Source organism: Papilio machaon, chromosome 11 (assembly GCF_912999745.1).
Source record: "Papilio machaon chromosome 11, ilPapMach1.1, whole genome shotgun sequence".
Classification (NCBI taxonomy): domain Eukaryota; kingdom Metazoa; phylum Arthropoda; class Insecta; order Lepidoptera; family Papilionidae; genus Papilio; species Papilio machaon.
This window is the reverse complement of record NC_059996.1, coordinates 641837-658820: the sequence shown is the minus strand read 5'-3', so window position 1 is coordinate 658820 and position 16984 is coordinate 641837. Positions and strand designations below refer to the sequence as shown.

The following is a 16984-nucleotide window of genomic DNA, read 5'->3' as shown; positions in this document are numbered from 1 at the left end:
TCTGTAACTTGTGGCTATTTGTTTTTTTTTTTTGTGTAAAGGAAAAAATCTATTGTTGAAATATATTAATTTTTAATTAATCTGAAAAATAAGAAAAAATCATTAAAAAAATAATCTGTAAATTTTTAGACATCCTTAAAACTAATATTTCTAGGTCATAAAATATATATTTTACTGAATTTCCTTCACATTCTATTAGTTTTTAATTTAGTTTTTTTTTTTATTTTTCTACCTACCTAGCCACATAGTTGATAACAGACATGCGATTTATTAGAAAAATCTAGTTAGTCATACATATAAGTTAGTGTGTTTTAAAAACTTTAATAATGCAAATCCTAATTGTATTTAAAATACGTAATCCTTGGTTTCTGAGACATAAATAAATTTTTGACAAAACAGAGATATTTTCAAATGGGAATTTTAGTCTCAGAAACCTGATATAGTTAAATAATGTTATGAAGATTCGTTATAAAAAGAGTATCAAATTTAATATTAAATTCTGAAAAAAAATATGACATTTTGGTAAAATAATAATAAACCATGTGATTGAAAAAAAGTAATTGCCAAATTATTTAAATTATAAAATATATTATTGATATGGAATTCAAAGCAATATTTATTTATAATAAAGTAACATATAGAAACATAACAAATTAAAATATACAAAAAAGTTAACATATTAAATGCCGCTCGGGTTAAAGTCCTTTTAACAAAACAAAATGTCGGTCGTTGTATTATATTTAGTTTTAAATGTAAATTGTATTTAATGTAGCTTCAATTTAACGTCTTAGACAATTATTTTTTTTATATTTTTTTCGCTTTATATTTAATTATTTAAGGATAAATTAAGTTGTAGAACTCAAATTGTGTTTTTTGACAGCTGTCATTTGTATTGACACATTGTCAACGCTCTCCTTCTCTTGACCAGAGACAACATGTGTCAATATTTCAAAGCAGTAATCCATAAAAATAGAGTAAATTCCTTTTGTACGTACGCACATTGTTAAGATATTAGTTATCGGTGTGAATTTATTTTGAAAGATCTTTTGTGAAAAGTAAATTCCGGTTTTATTGAATAAATTGTAATTTTTTATTGTATTTCGTATATGTAATATGCAGTGAAAAATTGTATAGTCGCTAAATTTTAACGCATATCTGCCGCTTTTTTTATTTGTTTCATGATGTCCAATAGTAAAGTTTTTTCTCTAAAATTTCTAGGAAACCCGCGTGTCCCAAACTTTATAACTATTTAAGAATTAAATGTTTTTATTGTATAGATTGTGTACACATATATATTTATTACATGTTAAGAATAGATTGTTATATTGATTGTTAATAATATAAATTGTTAGTTGAGTAAAAAGTACTATATCTGTAATCTTACAAATTTTGTAATTTTTTTTATTTTACGTCGATCTCTTTTTACTGGTAACATTGGTGCTTTTGTTTCTTTATCTTTTTGGTTATGACATTTGATGTTTGTTTTTTTAATCTGTGCCAACAAATCGGCATTGTACAAGTGTTAGTGTGTAGAGTAAAATGTGAATATTAAAATCATTCCAGGTAGTAAATGATCTGAACCCTGTGTCTAGCCGTAGATTCCTATTAGACGTATTTGGGTGGTTTGTGTAGGTCAGTTTAATGCCCACGACCAGTTTTTTGGCAGACGAATGCGATGTGCGGTGGAAACTGAATCCACGGGATTTTCCAAAATATAAAGTAATTATTCAAATTTGAAAATTCTTACCACAATTAGGACAAAATCTACGAAATTAAAGTACACACACGAAATGCTTTGTAGAAAAGCGCGCGTAAAGATAATCTAATATGCAATAAATGCAGAGCATCTCTTTTAAAATTGAGAGCTGCTGTTACGTTTAAATGATTATCTGGTTAGTTTGTTAGGTTTAAATCTACCGGACATCGCCGTCCTCCCGCCACAGCACAAAACGTTCTCAGTATTTCAATAAAAATATTACTAAACAACTTGTATTTTCTTTCACTACCTTTTCATTATATCAATAATTTCACCGGCTGTTTTATGTAAAAATTCTAGCCTAAAAAATTGCTGTTTATTCATAAATTTTCCACAAATTCCTTAGATCTTAAAATTGGGAATTAAGGTTATCTGTCACTTAACCTGGTATTTGATGATGGGATAAATAAAACAAAATTTTTATTGTTGGTAATTTATTTTCTTCAGAAAATACACAACTTACCTGTCTTTGTCTCCATCTTGTGTTATGATTCGGAATTTGTAACTTATTATATAAACTATAATGCGCATTACTCTCGATCACTTGCCATTTATAAGAGAAGTTTCACTTAAGTCTTCATACATAGTAATTTTAGGATAAATTTTTATAGAAAATTTTTGCAGACACAATGCGATTCGAACGTTACGAACGATAAGAACGTTCATAGAACTACGCCATATTGTGACGTCATCTTGTTCAATAAGAGGTGAAAAAGGTATAATTTAACAAATAATCTATTACCTAGTCTTTATTAATTACTTTTTAAAGAAGTAATCGACGCGTAATACCTATTTAATATATATAAGTGATCGCAATTAACTTGGAAAGTATCAAAATATAATAAAATAACTTACCAAATATTAGATATGAGGGATAAAAAAATAAAACGAAATTTAATCCGACACTGTGTCAAGATTTATTACAAATCCATCATACACAGCGAGTCGGGGTTTGTCTTAGAGCTAAGTGAGGGGGTTGGTGAGGGGATGGAAGGTTCATTTGTCGTCATCCTTGAAGACCATGGTGCTGTGACACTTGCCGCAGTAGTGACGGTCCTCCATGACGGCCATGAACACGCCCGCGCCGCACTGCTCGCCTGTACACTCACGACGCAGCCGGTGGATCTTACCATTCTCGTCCACCTGCACAAATACATCAATTCAAATGTACAAATACCCTCAAAGTAGTGAACAAGAACTGTGAAATTAGGCATAAAGTGACGGTAAACATTGCGAAATATCATAATTTACAATTAGTGTATCAGCTTGGATGAGATTCTTTGAGCCGTTTAAGATGTGTTGCATGATCACCTGTCAATTGACCATTGGGTCAACCATTGGATCAATTGACCATTGGGCCATGCACATCCACACCAGTGAAACTGCAGATGTGTTTGAGGCCTTTAATAAGGAATACTCTTTTCTTTGTCAATTTAAATGCTGGATAACTTAAAACGGCATCAAAAATCTAATAAGAGTGAAAAAACTTAAAAATAATCTTTAATTTTCTTTTTAATGTATGGATCTATTTTAATTCAAAATATTCTCACTCACCTTATAAAACCTGAGAACAGCTAATTTGACCTTCTTCTTCTTGTGCTTGATCTTCTTGGGTGTGGAGTAATTCTTCTTCTTGCGCTTCTTGGCACCACCACGCAGCCGCAGCACGAGATGGAGTGTAGACTCTTTCTGGATGTTGTAGTCGGAGAGTGTGCGACCATCCTCCAACTGCTTGCCCGCGAAGATCAACCTGAATAGAAGGGTAAAATAAATCAATTGGTTCATTACAAATGTTACAAAAAATTTAACTACATCGAAAATGTATTATAAACCACTAGCTTTTACCCGCGACTCCGTCCGCGCGGAATAAAAAATAGAAAACGGGGTAAAAATTATCTGTAAAAAATGTCCGTTTCCTGGTTCTAAGCTACCTGCCCACCAATTTTCAGTCAAATCGATTCAGCCGTTCTTGAGTTATAAATAGTGTAACTAACACGACTTTTTTTTATATATATAGATTTTAGCAGACAATAGAATTTAATAGTAACAACTAAAATCACAGATCAATTATAATGTAAATAATTATCGTTCAGTTCATTTTTAAATTGCTTAAAAAATGCGTTTACTTGTTGGTTTTGAAGGTAATAAACCTACCTCTGCTGGTCCGGAGGGATTCCCTCCTTATCTTGAATCTTGGCTTTGACATTTTCGATGGTGTCCGAGGGTTCAACCTCGAGGGTGATGGTTTTCCCCGTGAGAGTTTTCACGAAAATCTGCATCTTGGCTCCTAAAATTAAAGATAATTGTCTTTGTAACCAATTGGATACAACATACTCAGAACAGATATTTTGATGCATGACTAATGTTTATGATATTGCACAATACAAGGAAATTTGTCCATAAAGCTAGTATTTAATTTTCCAACTATTTCATTTCTTTTAAATATTTATTATTTCAATGTATTTTAATAAGATAATGCTGTAATAATAATAAACTTCGACAAATGTCCGAAGTAGCAGTTTCTTGATTTTGCCTTTCAATTGCTAGACTTATTACTTAAATTTACAACATCTTAAAGGAAAAGTTAAATAAACAACAAAATTGAGACAAGTCTTTATTTTTAATCAAATTATCACACATTACATTAAACAAGAAGAATGGCATTAATAACTCCATCATTCTCAGGGTTGTTGGTGACCTGTGCGTACTTGCCCCACACAACTTTGCCTGCCTGAGTCACAAGACCAAGCTCTGATATATTCACTTCAATAACTGTACCCTTTGTGATTACACCGAGACTTGTGTACATCTGAGAACTTGGGTTCTTCTTAACACCAATTATTGGCAGACAAAATGTGGCTTTCAATTCAGGATGGGTGACATGCGCTTTCTTAAACCTTAGAGCCATTGGCCGAATGAATCTCTCAAACTTTGGTGGCTTCCGTGTGAAATTCTCTCCGACAAATGTCACTTTAGTTACCATTCGCTTCCAAGCTTTTCGTTTAGATTTACCAGATTTTAAAACTTTGAACACCTCTGCATCAGCCTGTGCTCTCACTTTAGGTATTGGTACATCCCATTTTCCAGCTTTTTCTTTACGTTTCTGCTTAATCATGTTGGATAATACTTTAGCACGAGACTGTACATCTCTGTCCAATAGGTACACGGGCAGGGCGCCTTCGGATACCTTCTCAGTGTTTTGTTTAACATTTCTCTCCTCATGTGCCTTAATTTTCTTCTTCATTTGTATCTTTTCATTGCGACGCTCCTTGTTGTAGATCTTAGCTTTGATACCTCTCAGTTTCCGCGCCTTCTCTGCTCTCTTGTGCGGCTCGCGGGCCTCCTTCTTACGCTTCCTCTCTTCATAGTCAAGACGTCTACCGTAAAGCTTTTTGTGGCGTTCAATGTATTCGTTCTGCGGCATTGTGGTTGCTTTTACGGCAACTACAACAAAATGTGACTTCTTATGAAAAACTTCAACTTCCACCAAATGTTAAGTGTAACCTCTTCACTACATTTAAGTTGTAGCAGTTTTCACATGTAATGTTTTTACTACTATTTTCTCTACTAATGAGCACAACACTTCACACTAAAGACTGATATTTAATTAGTATTAATTTAAAGTAAATAGATTTTCAATTTTCGAAACACGTCGTGGGCATCCACGTGCAATGTCAATGTTTTTACAGATTGCTCTAAAGCTCACGAACAAAAATTCAAAGGTATTACTTACGTTTACACTATTATCATTTGGTGTTAAAAGAAAGTTTTAACTTCACAAATTACGGAAAATATAAAATGTATTTACAAGATTGACAAACTCACCTTATGCCGACACCATGCCACAAGGAAAAGGAAGTTTGGCATAGACAATAAATCACTTTACCAGTTGCTAACAATCATAGATAAAAAAACTTATAAAAGGTTACAAAAAATTTCAAACAAAACACAACGAAGCTTGATTCAAAAGAGTTTTAATTTTTAGTATAAAGTCTTATGCGAAACTATTTTTATCGATATAATTAATAATGCCAAACATTACTGAGAATGAGTTAAAAATCTAAAAAATCTATTCTTAAAAATGTTTAAGAGTAGATTTCTAGTAATAGTAGGTCGTTAAATAGTTTTGTTCCAAAATGGAAATACTATAAATTCTTAATTAACAATATTAAATGTTAACAGGATATGTCTGATTGCTTTCAATGTCAAATGCATAGATAGGCTACTACTTTCTCTATGGATTACTGTAAACCAAGTATTTTTACGCACTCTGTGGTCAAAAGTTTCTTGTGGCAGAAAGAGAACGCGTGATGATAGAAAAAGCCAAATTTTCATACCAAATAATTTGGAAGTTTCGCTAGCCTGGGTCTGACGAATATGACTTCATTTTCATCAGGTATGAATTGTAATATTAAATATTTGCTAAACATTCTAACATACAAAATGGTGTCATATGTTTCTTTATAGATGTGTTTATATAGCTGTTGGTTTTTATTTTGATGGCATCTTTTACTCGCTTTTTTCAAGGCCATAGTAGTAGCAAATGTAGTATGTTCGTTTGTGAATGGTCGAATGGCATCCAGAAATACAATCTAAGTTTGGGAACCTAAGTTGTCGATATTAAATAATATACGTTGAAACTTAGTAAATAATGAGGATAGAAAGTTAAATTTGTAAATAACTGCGCTGTATATGTTTAACAGAACAATGCCAAAAAGCATATAGTTTTATGGCCTATTTTTGCAAAGACCTAGGTCTTTTTTTAGCAGCTACTGTTTATTTTGAAGATTTTGTTCTATCTATACTGCTTTGTATGGAAGGTCTCAAAATGTATTTAGATTTAGACTACCGTAAAGTCGAAATAAATAGATAAATCAAAACTAAATAAGCAAAGATGGAAGATCTCCAAACATTTAAAAGGACTGTGTTGTCACTGACATACTTGTACAAAAAACAGATTGTGATCTCCATTTAACAACAAATTTTCAGTTAGATTAAGCTACTTCAATAAGGATAAGGTTTGCAATTTGTTTGTTTTTTCTTATTACTACATTAAGACCCACCAACTCATACTAAGAGTTATTTTTAATATGTAAATGAAAATTTTAGTTGCTTTGAAAGTTTTAAACATCAGTTAAACTTTTTATAAATACATTTCAGAACATTCATGGAGCAGACGTTGTTCAACTGAAACTGTTTTCAGCATCCAGGGTAAAGAAACTGGTAAGAATAAGCTTTTGTTATCGTTTGTTTGTTTTAGTTTGCCATTTATAAGTTTTCTTGCATGTACATAATTATTAGTGCCACCGCACCTTGTTTTATTTCATATCCAGAACTGTAAATTGATTTACGTTTGGCTATGTTAAAAATCGTTTTTGTTTTCATACGATGTAACTTAATATGAACATAAAAGCAATTATAATTATATTAAAAACATGTAAGGACATGCTAAAAAACAGTCCACAGTGTTTTTTTATCTATATGATAGATCTGTTTTACCTGGCCTTTATCTATCCACAATGAGCCATATCAGTGTGCTTTGTGGCGTCAGTGGCCAATTTGTTTAAAAATAACAATTTACACAAATTACAGATTTTTTATCAGAAAAAAATCAATATGTGACAACGATTTTTTACATTTTTTTTTCTAAAAACGCAATATTAAAGATATGAAAAGGTAATCTCTGTTTTAAAAAGTATATTTTTTCTCACAGAAGGAAAATTTGTAACTTTAAATTAAAGGGTTTCTTGTATTTCTACTGTGATATATAAGGTATAACAAAAATTTTATTGATTATTTCACAAGAGGTATTTGTAATTAATTCAGATAGGAAGTGACTTGTTTATGAGTGAAGTGCAGTGAGTCAGAGCGCAACGAAACTTGCGCCAACATGTCGCGACCGCTGTCACGATTTCCCGCGCATTTGTACGGGGCCATTGTTCAAGGACAGATTTGTTTCTTTTTACCAAAAAGTCTTTGTATAGATGACCCACATTTATTTAGTTATCGTATTATTATTTAGTTAAAAATGTGCTGTTTATTATTGCTATTAAGAAATATGTAACATTTTTCTATGTTATTTATCCACAGTTCATGTATTATTGGATTTTTTAATCTATACTGATCATTAATTTTTATATATTTTTCAATTTCAATATTATATATAATGTTGATTATTATATATTGTATCAGATTATAATATTGGTATGTAATGAAATGTAATGTATTATTTTCATTGTTTCTTCTTTTCTTTTCTTTGCTTTTATATCACTTTTTAATATTGTATAATATTTGTATTGTATTTAGTGTTTCCAGGCGTCCGGATAAAGCCGGACATAGGTAGGCTTTTTGATTGCGTGTCTGACCAAAATAAACGGTTGTCCGGCTTTTGTTAGGCTTTTTACATTTCCCAAACCAGAGTGTACCTATTAATACTGAGACAAAATTCTAAATAATATAGGGTGTCCGACTTTTCTACCCAAATGTCCAGCCAAACTGGCTGATCTGTCCGGCTTGTAGGTTTGGCGACCTGGCAACCTTAATTGTATTCCATAATAATTTTAATAGAAATATAAATCATACATTTTTATAAATAATCATTAATTGATAATAATATTGTCAGATTTTTGTCACCATCAATATGTGGCATCGGAGCAGCCGAGGTGAGGGTTGTAAGGACATGAAGAGTGCATGCTGACAGTGAATCATCAATTTCATCTTAGTGATAGTTACCATATGTTGTCATTATCGAAACCATATTCACTATCACTGTTTTTCATAAGGAATAAGTCAAGTCAAAGCTGGATCAGCGGGAGTTGAAGAGACTGTGATATTTCTCTCATCTATAGAGGTTTATTTCTAAACTGAGGTTCTTGTTGATGGTGCTTGTCTAGTTTAGAAAGGTTTCTTGCTTATCCAGGTTAGACTTTAATTGTGAAAGTATTTCTATGGTGAATATGGTTTGATGTGTAAAATTATATCATAGTGTTCTGATTATGTTTATCGGACAATATTAAACATACATTAATGACCAAATACTATGACATCGGGGATATTGGAGAAGTTTTGTTAATTTAACCATTGCTTAACTAAGCCATACTATTTACATTTTAACTGTTAATAATAAATTAATAAATTTTGGTTAATGGTATATTATAAATTAAATAATTTTTCATATGCTTTGATTATAACAATGGTATTGGCTTTTTTAAAGATGGTTTCCTTTACTTGAATTATAATAGGTCAGAAATTTTATAAGCTTTTTCATTCCTTTAATAAATTTAACATATATACAGTTGAATCTCATTAATTCGAAACTTGAGGGACTCTTAAAAAATATTAAATGGTATGAAATTTGTCAGAGAAAATAAATAAAACTTCGAATTGTTAAGTGTTGATCAATTATTATTTATTAACTGCTTTTCTATAATAATTTCAAAAGTTTAGAGGTACATTCGTGTACATATGGATTCATAATGTGAATTAATCTTTCGAAAGAACTCTGTTTTATTGGATTGCTTCAAAGTACACTGCTGTTGAGAAATGTTTGTCAAATAGTCAAACTAATTATAACAAAAACAAAGGCGTGTACGTTGATACAAGTTTGAACTTGTCACAAAAAGTACTTACAATCTTTCCGCTTTTTTTTTCTCTGCAACTTTGAATTGTCGAGTGTTGGAACGTTTCTGTGTTTGAATTAACGCGTCGTTTTATTATATAGTAACGATTTTTTCGTTCAAATTAATAAAAAAAAAAAGTTAAATGCATAAAAATTTATTTATTTATTTCGAAATATAAAGAGATTTTGTAGGGAACTCGTGATAACTTTAAATTATAGAGAGGTTTGAATTAACGAGAGTCGACTGTATTATGTTGTTATATTTTTTTTTTGAAAATGTTTCATAAGTTTTGTTTTTCGTAACATTATATCAGTGATAGTTTGGATTAGATTTTGATAGGTTTAGTATAGCTTTGTTTGTGTGTGTCGTCGTTGTGATTTTTTTTGTCGTCTTGTCTTATGTTTTTATTTTGCATGCTATTGTGTTGTATACTTATATATTGTCTTATGTAATTAATGTTGACGAGAAAAAAATTGAGTATAAACAAATATTTGAAAAAAAAAAATAAGTTGAAAAAATTTTTGATGAAAAATTAAATATACCATATATAATAAAAAAATGATAAAGGGTGGAATATTAACAATCAAAGTTTGTAAAAAATAAAGATGAATAAAAAAAATTATTAGAGTGAAAAAAATGGAAAAAAATACATGCAATATCCAACCAGTGGCGTTCCAGAAATCGGGATATCGAGGGGAAAAATGGTAAAAAAAAAAAAACAAAAAATTAGTTGTGTGGCTGAAGGTTGTGGTGTTTGTAGATATTGTGCGTGACACGAGTGACACAGAGTGGGCGAGCAGCGAGGAGGAGCGCGACGTTGAGTACGAGCCTGTGACGGAGCCCGAGGACGACGCCCCGCTCTCCTGGGAGTCCTCCAGCGGCAGCGACGTACGTTCACATAACACTTCGTAAACCTAACCTAACAACGTAAAATAAGTTTACAAAAAATAAATATAACTATGCTTTTGGAAAAAAAAAATGGGAAGCAATAGAAACAATAGTTAAAATTATAGGCGTCTTTCGGACTAGTGATTACTAGTTACTACATTTTATCCTGTCCAAAATACTTTATATTTCTGCTGGATAATTATACCCTTACGATACTTACACGAGTTTAAATTTATTGTTTCCAGAACGAAATAATAACGACAAAAGTGATAGAAGTATCAATGCGAGATGACGGCGACCTCGTGTTCGCAGACTCCGAGCAGACAGAGTCGAATGGCAGCGATAGCGAGATCGACCTGCACGACTACTGGTATTGTGCGCAGTGTCTCGCTCGCAACAACAACCCCCTCTACCGGTACTGCGAGAAGTGCTTCAAGGTACGTCGATACCACCAGCCCTAGGACTGCTAATTCCAACACTACACTTGCTAGTAGGCCCGATTCTAGGCTCTCCGCTACTCCCTACGCAATATTCCAACCCAAGGCTCGTTCTTTGTCCTAATTCTAGGCTCGTTCCTTGTCCCAACCCAAGGCTCGTTCTTTCTCCTAATTTTAGGCTCGTTCCTTGTCCCAACCCTAAGCTCGTTCCTTGTCCTGATTCTAGGCTCGTTCCTTGTACCAATCCTAGGATCTTTCCTTGTCCCATCCCTAAATCTGCTGTTAGCACTGATGCCTACCTTTAGACCTATCACTAATCCCAACTCAAGGCACATTGCTTGTACCGACTCTAGGCCAATTTCTAGTCTTAAATATGGGCTCGTTTCTAGTTCCAATTCTAGGCCTGATGCTTGGCATGTTCTTTTAAGCTTCATGAAACATCCATTGCAACAATGTCATGATTGTGTAAATGTTAAAATTAAAAGAAAACTCATTTGTGTGTTATAATAACATTAAACATTGCCACTATCAAAAGGTCATTTAACAATAATATTGTTGATGTTTAACCTTACAACAAATTATTAAAAATAACATTGATAAAATGAATGTGCTCTATGGTTTTGTTGCTTTTGTGTTTTATGCAGTGTTGTGCAAAGTTTTTTTTTTGATTAATAATTCTCTCTTTAAATCCTTAGCTAATTTTAAAGTAATTTACAGATGTCACGTTACCTTTTTTGATAACACATTTTTATTTTGCCTTGTATGTTATTACCCATGTTTAATGGCCCCCTTCTTTTCCTGTTGTGTTTAAATGGAAAAAAGCCTTTTATCGGATTCAATTGCAGTGTTTTATTCACACTAAAGTATTGAAGTTTTTTATGGTCAAAAACTTTCATTGTTATTTCTTGATGTGTTTCGAAGCACACTACATTTTTCTATGTTCAATTTTATTATCTATTAGTGGTTCGATTCCCACTCTTTGCCCGATGAATTCTCTTGAAGTACCTACTATATAGAGGTATTTGCTAATTGTCCGCACTATTACAGATGAAGGCTTTACAAATTCCTTTTCTACGTCATAATTTCAGACCAGTCCACATCTGGAACTGCTGCTTCCATCCATAGACCTTCAAACTGGCTGACCAATTTCATCTGGCACTGGTTTATTACAAGAAATCTCCCAGGATTATGACAAAGGTCCTTTTTCTCCCCGCACTTTTTTATAAGTTAACTAGTTTTACAAACTTAGTGACTAGTTTATTACTTCTTTATTATACTTAATTCTTCTTTTCGATTCTTTTCTTGAACAGAAAAATTCTTTTTTTTTTTCATAAATATTGTTCTTTTAATAGTTTGTTCCTGGGTTCGATTCTCAGCTAAGGTCAACTTTAATTTTAAGATGATAAAAGTGTCATCTTTAAATCAAAAATGTTTTGTTTTGAGCATGGATTTATTTTTCATGTGTGGCGATAGGTTCACATCCTGTCATGTTTGGCTTAAATATAGTATTTGATGTCTGCAAATGTTTGAAGGAGAGCAATTGTAAGTTTGTGCAGGTGAGTATAGGAAAAGGAAATATTTTATATCACAAGACTAGTCTAGGTCTAGACATTCTTGAGATTTATTTTCGTGTCAAAAGAATTTTTTTTGTATTCCTTAGATTATCAGCAAATATTATCATTTGAAGAAAGAAATTGTTGAAAAAAACTAAGTTTATTTGTTGGGAAATTTGACAATTTATTAAATGTGTATTATAAAATGTGACTTGATATATTCTAGGTACGTAAAAACTTCTTCCCGCCGAGGCCGAAACGGAAACACAAGCGTAACTCGCTCGAGCGCGACAACACACGAATAGATCCTGAAATAAATACCAAAGACGAGGATATCGTCGTATCTAGGTTCGATTCCGACAACCTGGCGCGTCTGTCGCAGGACTCGGGGGTGGAATCCTTAGGCATCATATCTGCCTCCAGTCAAGAACTGGGTCGTAGCGAGGTGGTCGCTCTCTCGGCAGATAATGAAGTCATAAGTGAGACTAGTTTAAGTCAAAATGTGATATTAAATAGACGTCGGAAACGTCGCGCGGAATCCGCTGACCGTAGGGACAAACGTATGAAAGTTGACTATTCAGATAGTGAAAGTGATTCTGAGAGAGAAACGAAAGTTAAACCTTTAGTTAAAATGGTTAGTGATCCATCTTTATCCATACAGGAGATAGATTCAGTTAAATTGTCCAAAAAGGCGATTATTAATTCGATAAAAGAAAATCTAGATGGTAATGATAATATGTGCATAATTTGCTTCTCAAAGCCAAAGTCTGGTGTCTTTGTTCATGGTAGAATTGCACATATATGTTGTTGTTATAACTGCGCAGTGAAAGTTTGGGCTAAAGCTAAACGTTGTCCCGTCTGTAACTGTAAAGTCAGTAATGTTCTTAAAGCGGTCGTTATGTAGTCGTTAATATTTATAAATAACTTGTTGATTATCTTTTGTTGGTCGTTGTTTAATTATTAATTATTGGGTTACTAAAGTAAACAGTGGCCATGTACAATCATAATTTGCTTAAATAAAAAAGATTAATTCACATAGACTTCTCAAATACAAAGGTAATTTGTGCAAAGTGAAGAAAAAAAAGCTTTGTTTATGTTGTAGAAGTGTGGGTATAATTCTAGAATAACATTTTCATACTATAGATTCAGGGTACATATCTGGAATTTATCGATACATTTTCAATTCAATATAGGTTTAAATCTAGATTTAGGCGTTGTGGCTATGTACCTGATCAAATGATCGCGTGGATTTTGTATATAGTAAATAGAAAAATTTTCAAATTGCATTAAAATTGTCTAGTTTTTTAGAGTGAGATATTCAAAGTAAATCTATTATGATTAGATTAACAAGTTTTCCACCGAAAAGAGATAATATATTGTTTATGTAAGGTCTAGGTTAGGTCCTAAAAGTAAATAGGTTAAATACAAAAAAATCTTCACATAATTTAAGTTCAAATGAGGTTTCGACCTAAATTAATATAACCTCAAATCTTATTTTAGTTTTCTTTAGTTCGAAACATGTAAAAAATTTAACATGTATTAGTTTAAAGCAAAAAATAATACATACGCTTATTTCTGAGTTAGAATATATAATATGTTTCCAAGTTAGTCGGCAATTACAGAATAGATTCGACTTTCGTACGGTTTTTGTGCAATAAAATAAACGTCAAAATTTGTCAGATGTCATTGACAGTGACAGATAGATATTGGCGCCAATTTGATAATTGTCGATGTTTTGCATTAAGTTTAGAAATATGTTCCTGGTAAAAAATAACATTTATATATTTATTAAAAACGCTTTGAAGAAACTTTATTATAATTACTATTTAACTTTGTACTAAAATCAAACCCACCATCTTTACCTACCGCATAGAGCTTCTATCATTTGTTTTCACTTTAAATTGATTTTATTTCAAAACGTATATGCTGTGTTAATAAATGTGAGGTATGAATGATGTGTAAAAATGAGTTTAGGAATGGACACTAACGTATGGTAGATATTGTGCCTTTCGTAGTTTTTAAATTACAATATGGGTTCACTTTGACCACTCATGTAATTTTTACAAATTGAAAAAAAAGAATAGAAAATCGAAAAAGAATATTCGATTAAAATATCTTATTAAAAAAAATATAATTAATGAATACATTTTTCTTTTCAGGAACACATGTTTTTTATTTTTATTACCCTATAAATACCCCCAAAAAAAATTAAAGTTTGCTCAAGTATAGTAAATTTGCACAAGTAATTGTGACTGTTTTTTTTTTTTTTTGGTTAATACTAGAAATAGAAACTCCAGTAGAATAGTTTTAACTTTATAAATTAAAAAAATAAAATAGGGTTAGTAACAGTCCCAATTCTGTAAAAATTACGAGATACATGATTGGAGAATTTCAAAAATGTATCTACATAAGCTCCCATTCTTACGGGCGCTTTCCTAACGCGCGTTAAAATATCGTTGCAATACAGCAATTGCTTTACCGAATATCTGTTCATAAGGCAACGATTTTTATCTCACAGTGTTGCATTTCGGAACATGAGTGATTTTAAAGCATTCATCGCTAGAGAGCCGTCAACGCAGATTAACGTTTTTTAACGCGACGTCAAAAAAGCGTCCGTAGGAATGAGCACTTAGACTCAAAAACTAATTTTATTCCGATGCCCGCCATTGTTATAATTAAAAGTAAAGTAATCTGACAAAAAAATTGCCCAGCTGTGCACTTTGATTTCATGTTAAGAAGAAAGAAATCGTGCAATCTTCGTAACGGCTCATTAGTTGCAGAAATAAGTTTCTCGGAACGTTCCCCCTACCAAAGAGGGCAAAGCTCAGATCAGTGATGTTACTTCATGCTACGTTTGTCTCAATATTAATTTTGCAGACAATATTGTGATGATTTTGAACCTTGGATTTAGGTATACATGCTCATTGTGCCCGTGTATTTCCACTGTTCACTCAGTTCATATCGAGAGAACAAGAAGTACTACATACGTTTTTGTATATCCGCTGTGGAAACCAACGGTTATATTGCAGTGATGGAAGATCTAAAATACTTTAGGCTTCGCGTTGCTGGGATTTAACAAAGAATAAATGTTAACAAGGGCGCCCTTAAATACAACTAGAAATATATGCAAGGAGGAAAGAAGTGCGTAGGAAACTTTACAAACATTGCGCTCCTCAGGTCTTCCGTTATTAAAACATGCGGAAGTGCGGAAACCTTATAACATAAACATCTGGTGTACTGTTAATAATATAGCAAATGACATATAATATTGACAAGAAATTGACAATTATTTAAGAATAGATGTTGCACGCGATTTCGTCTGGGAGGTATTAAAAAAACTTAATAAGTAGCCTATGTGTTCTTCCAGACTATACTCTACATCTCTGCCAAATTTCAACAAGATCCGTTGAGATACCTTCAAACATATGTCCATCCATCTAAACATTCGTATTTATAAGATTAATAAGATGAATTTCTGTTCTTTCTCAAGAAACATACATTTAATTTAACGAATTACCATTAATTTTGAAATATAATCAAATTGGAAGCACGGGTGGGTATATAATGCAAATGGTAATGCAAAAGCACGTAGAATATATCCGAAATACTGCTTATCGTAACCTCGGTTTTATCGCTCGTACTTGCAAACCTTTCAGTGACCCCTTTGCCCTTAAAGTCGTCTACTACGCCTACGTCCGAAGCCTCCTAGAATATTGTTGTTCAGTTTGGTCTCCGCAGTATATGATCTATATTGATACCATTGAACATGTTCAAAAGAAATTTGTGAAAATTCTCAACTTTAAATGTCATAGGCAACGTTCCACTTACCGGGAGGATTGCAAGCACTTTAAATTACTACCGTTATCTGATAGAAGGCTCCTATTAGATATGGGTTTACTTTACGATATCTTGCATAAATTAGACCATCCTACATTACTAAGCCGTATAACATTTTGCACTCCTAAAAAACGTACTAGAAATACCGTATTATTTTATACATCATATCACCGAACAAACTATGGAAAAAATTCTATATTAACCAGATTACCTCACCTCTATAATGAAAACTTTAATAATATAGATATTTTTCACTTATCAAAAAAGAACTTTAAAAACAAAATTATTTGTAATATTAATATAACATAAGTCACAGGTATAAAGTAATGTATAATGTCTGTTCTTACACTATCATTTTGGCTATTTATAATGTTGTACACACTATTAGCTAAGTTATCACTTGTATGTATTCTTTCCGCTGTTATTACTATTTTAAGATAATTTTAAGCTGTTGTGTATGTAGATAAATAAATAAATAAATAAATAAATAAATAATGACTGTTGAATTTAATTCAGAGCTCGTGAAAAAAGAAAATAATGGAATAAAATTAGGTGGGATATAATTTTACAACATTTTTACGGATTAAGTTTAGTTGATGGATAACGTTTTCCAATTAAATCTTTGACTAACGAGAAATGGACTATCCGTCGGTGTATTAAAAATAATTCTGCCACTTTTCGCGATGGGATGAGGTAAAGATGACAATCACACGTGTCTATCATGTTAATGCGTAAAGAAACGTCTATGGAGGCTAAAATCGTATTAAATTTAGGTATGTATGATTATGGTCATATTAAAAAAAGACGTACGCAGGTGATTAAAAGCAAAACAGGAGTATACCAAATAAACTTTTTCAGGTACATACAAAAACATTTCCATTGTTAGATTTTCAG

At 31.9% G+C, this 16984-nt stretch overlaps 3 protein-coding genes across 5 annotated transcripts; 1 reads left to right on the top strand and 2 right to left on the bottom strand.

The window, feature by feature from the left end:
• Positions 1-2649: 2649 nt before the first annotated feature.
• Positions 2650-5656, bottom strand: LOC106714633 (ubiquitin-40S ribosomal protein S27a). Of its 2 annotated transcripts, none has more exons than XM_014507726.2 (4): positions 5582-5656; positions 3911-4043; positions 3311-3506; positions 2650-2899 (listed from the first exon to the last, which is right to left on the bottom strand). In XM_014507726.2, the coding sequence occupies exons 2-4, from the start codon at positions 4033-4035 to the stop codon at positions 2753-2755; spliced, it is 468 nt and encodes a 155-aa protein (XP_014363212.1). In that variant the 5' UTR covers positions 4036-4043; positions 5582-5656; the 3' UTR covers positions 2650-2752. The 2 variants fall into 2 exon arrangements, with proteins under 2 accessions (XP_014363212.1, XP_045535915.1); XM_045679959.1 differs by lacking the exon at positions 5582-5656 and adding an exon at positions 5490-5552.
• LOC106714632 (ribosome biogenesis protein NSA2 homolog) lies at positions 4366-5653 on the bottom strand. Of its 2 annotated transcripts, none has more exons than XM_014507724.2 (2): positions 5582-5653; positions 4366-5200 (listed from the first exon to the last, which is right to left on the bottom strand). In XM_014507724.2, the coding sequence occupies exon 2, from the start codon at positions 5178-5180 to the stop codon at positions 4401-4403; it is 780 nt and encodes a 259-aa protein (XP_014363210.2). In that variant the 5' UTR covers positions 5181-5200; positions 5582-5653; the 3' UTR covers positions 4366-4400. The 2 variants fall into 2 exon arrangements, with proteins under 2 accessions (XP_014363210.2, XP_014363211.2); XM_014507725.2 differs by lacking the exon at positions 5582-5653 and adding an exon at positions 5490-5570.
• A 359-nt stretch (positions 5657-6015) lies between the features above and the next one.
• LOC106714638 (E3 ubiquitin-protein ligase Mdm2) lies at positions 6016-13769 on the top strand. The gene is made up of 5 exons (XM_045679958.1): positions 6016-6152; positions 6917-6979; positions 10136-10263; positions 10509-10700; positions 12480-13769. Exons 1-5 carry the CDS (start codon positions 6134-6136, stop codon positions 13155-13157), a joined length of 1080 nt encoding a protein of 359 aa, XP_045535914.1. The 5' UTR covers positions 6016-6133; the 3' UTR covers positions 13158-13769.
• The last annotated feature ends 3215 nt before the right edge of the window (positions 13770-16984 follow it).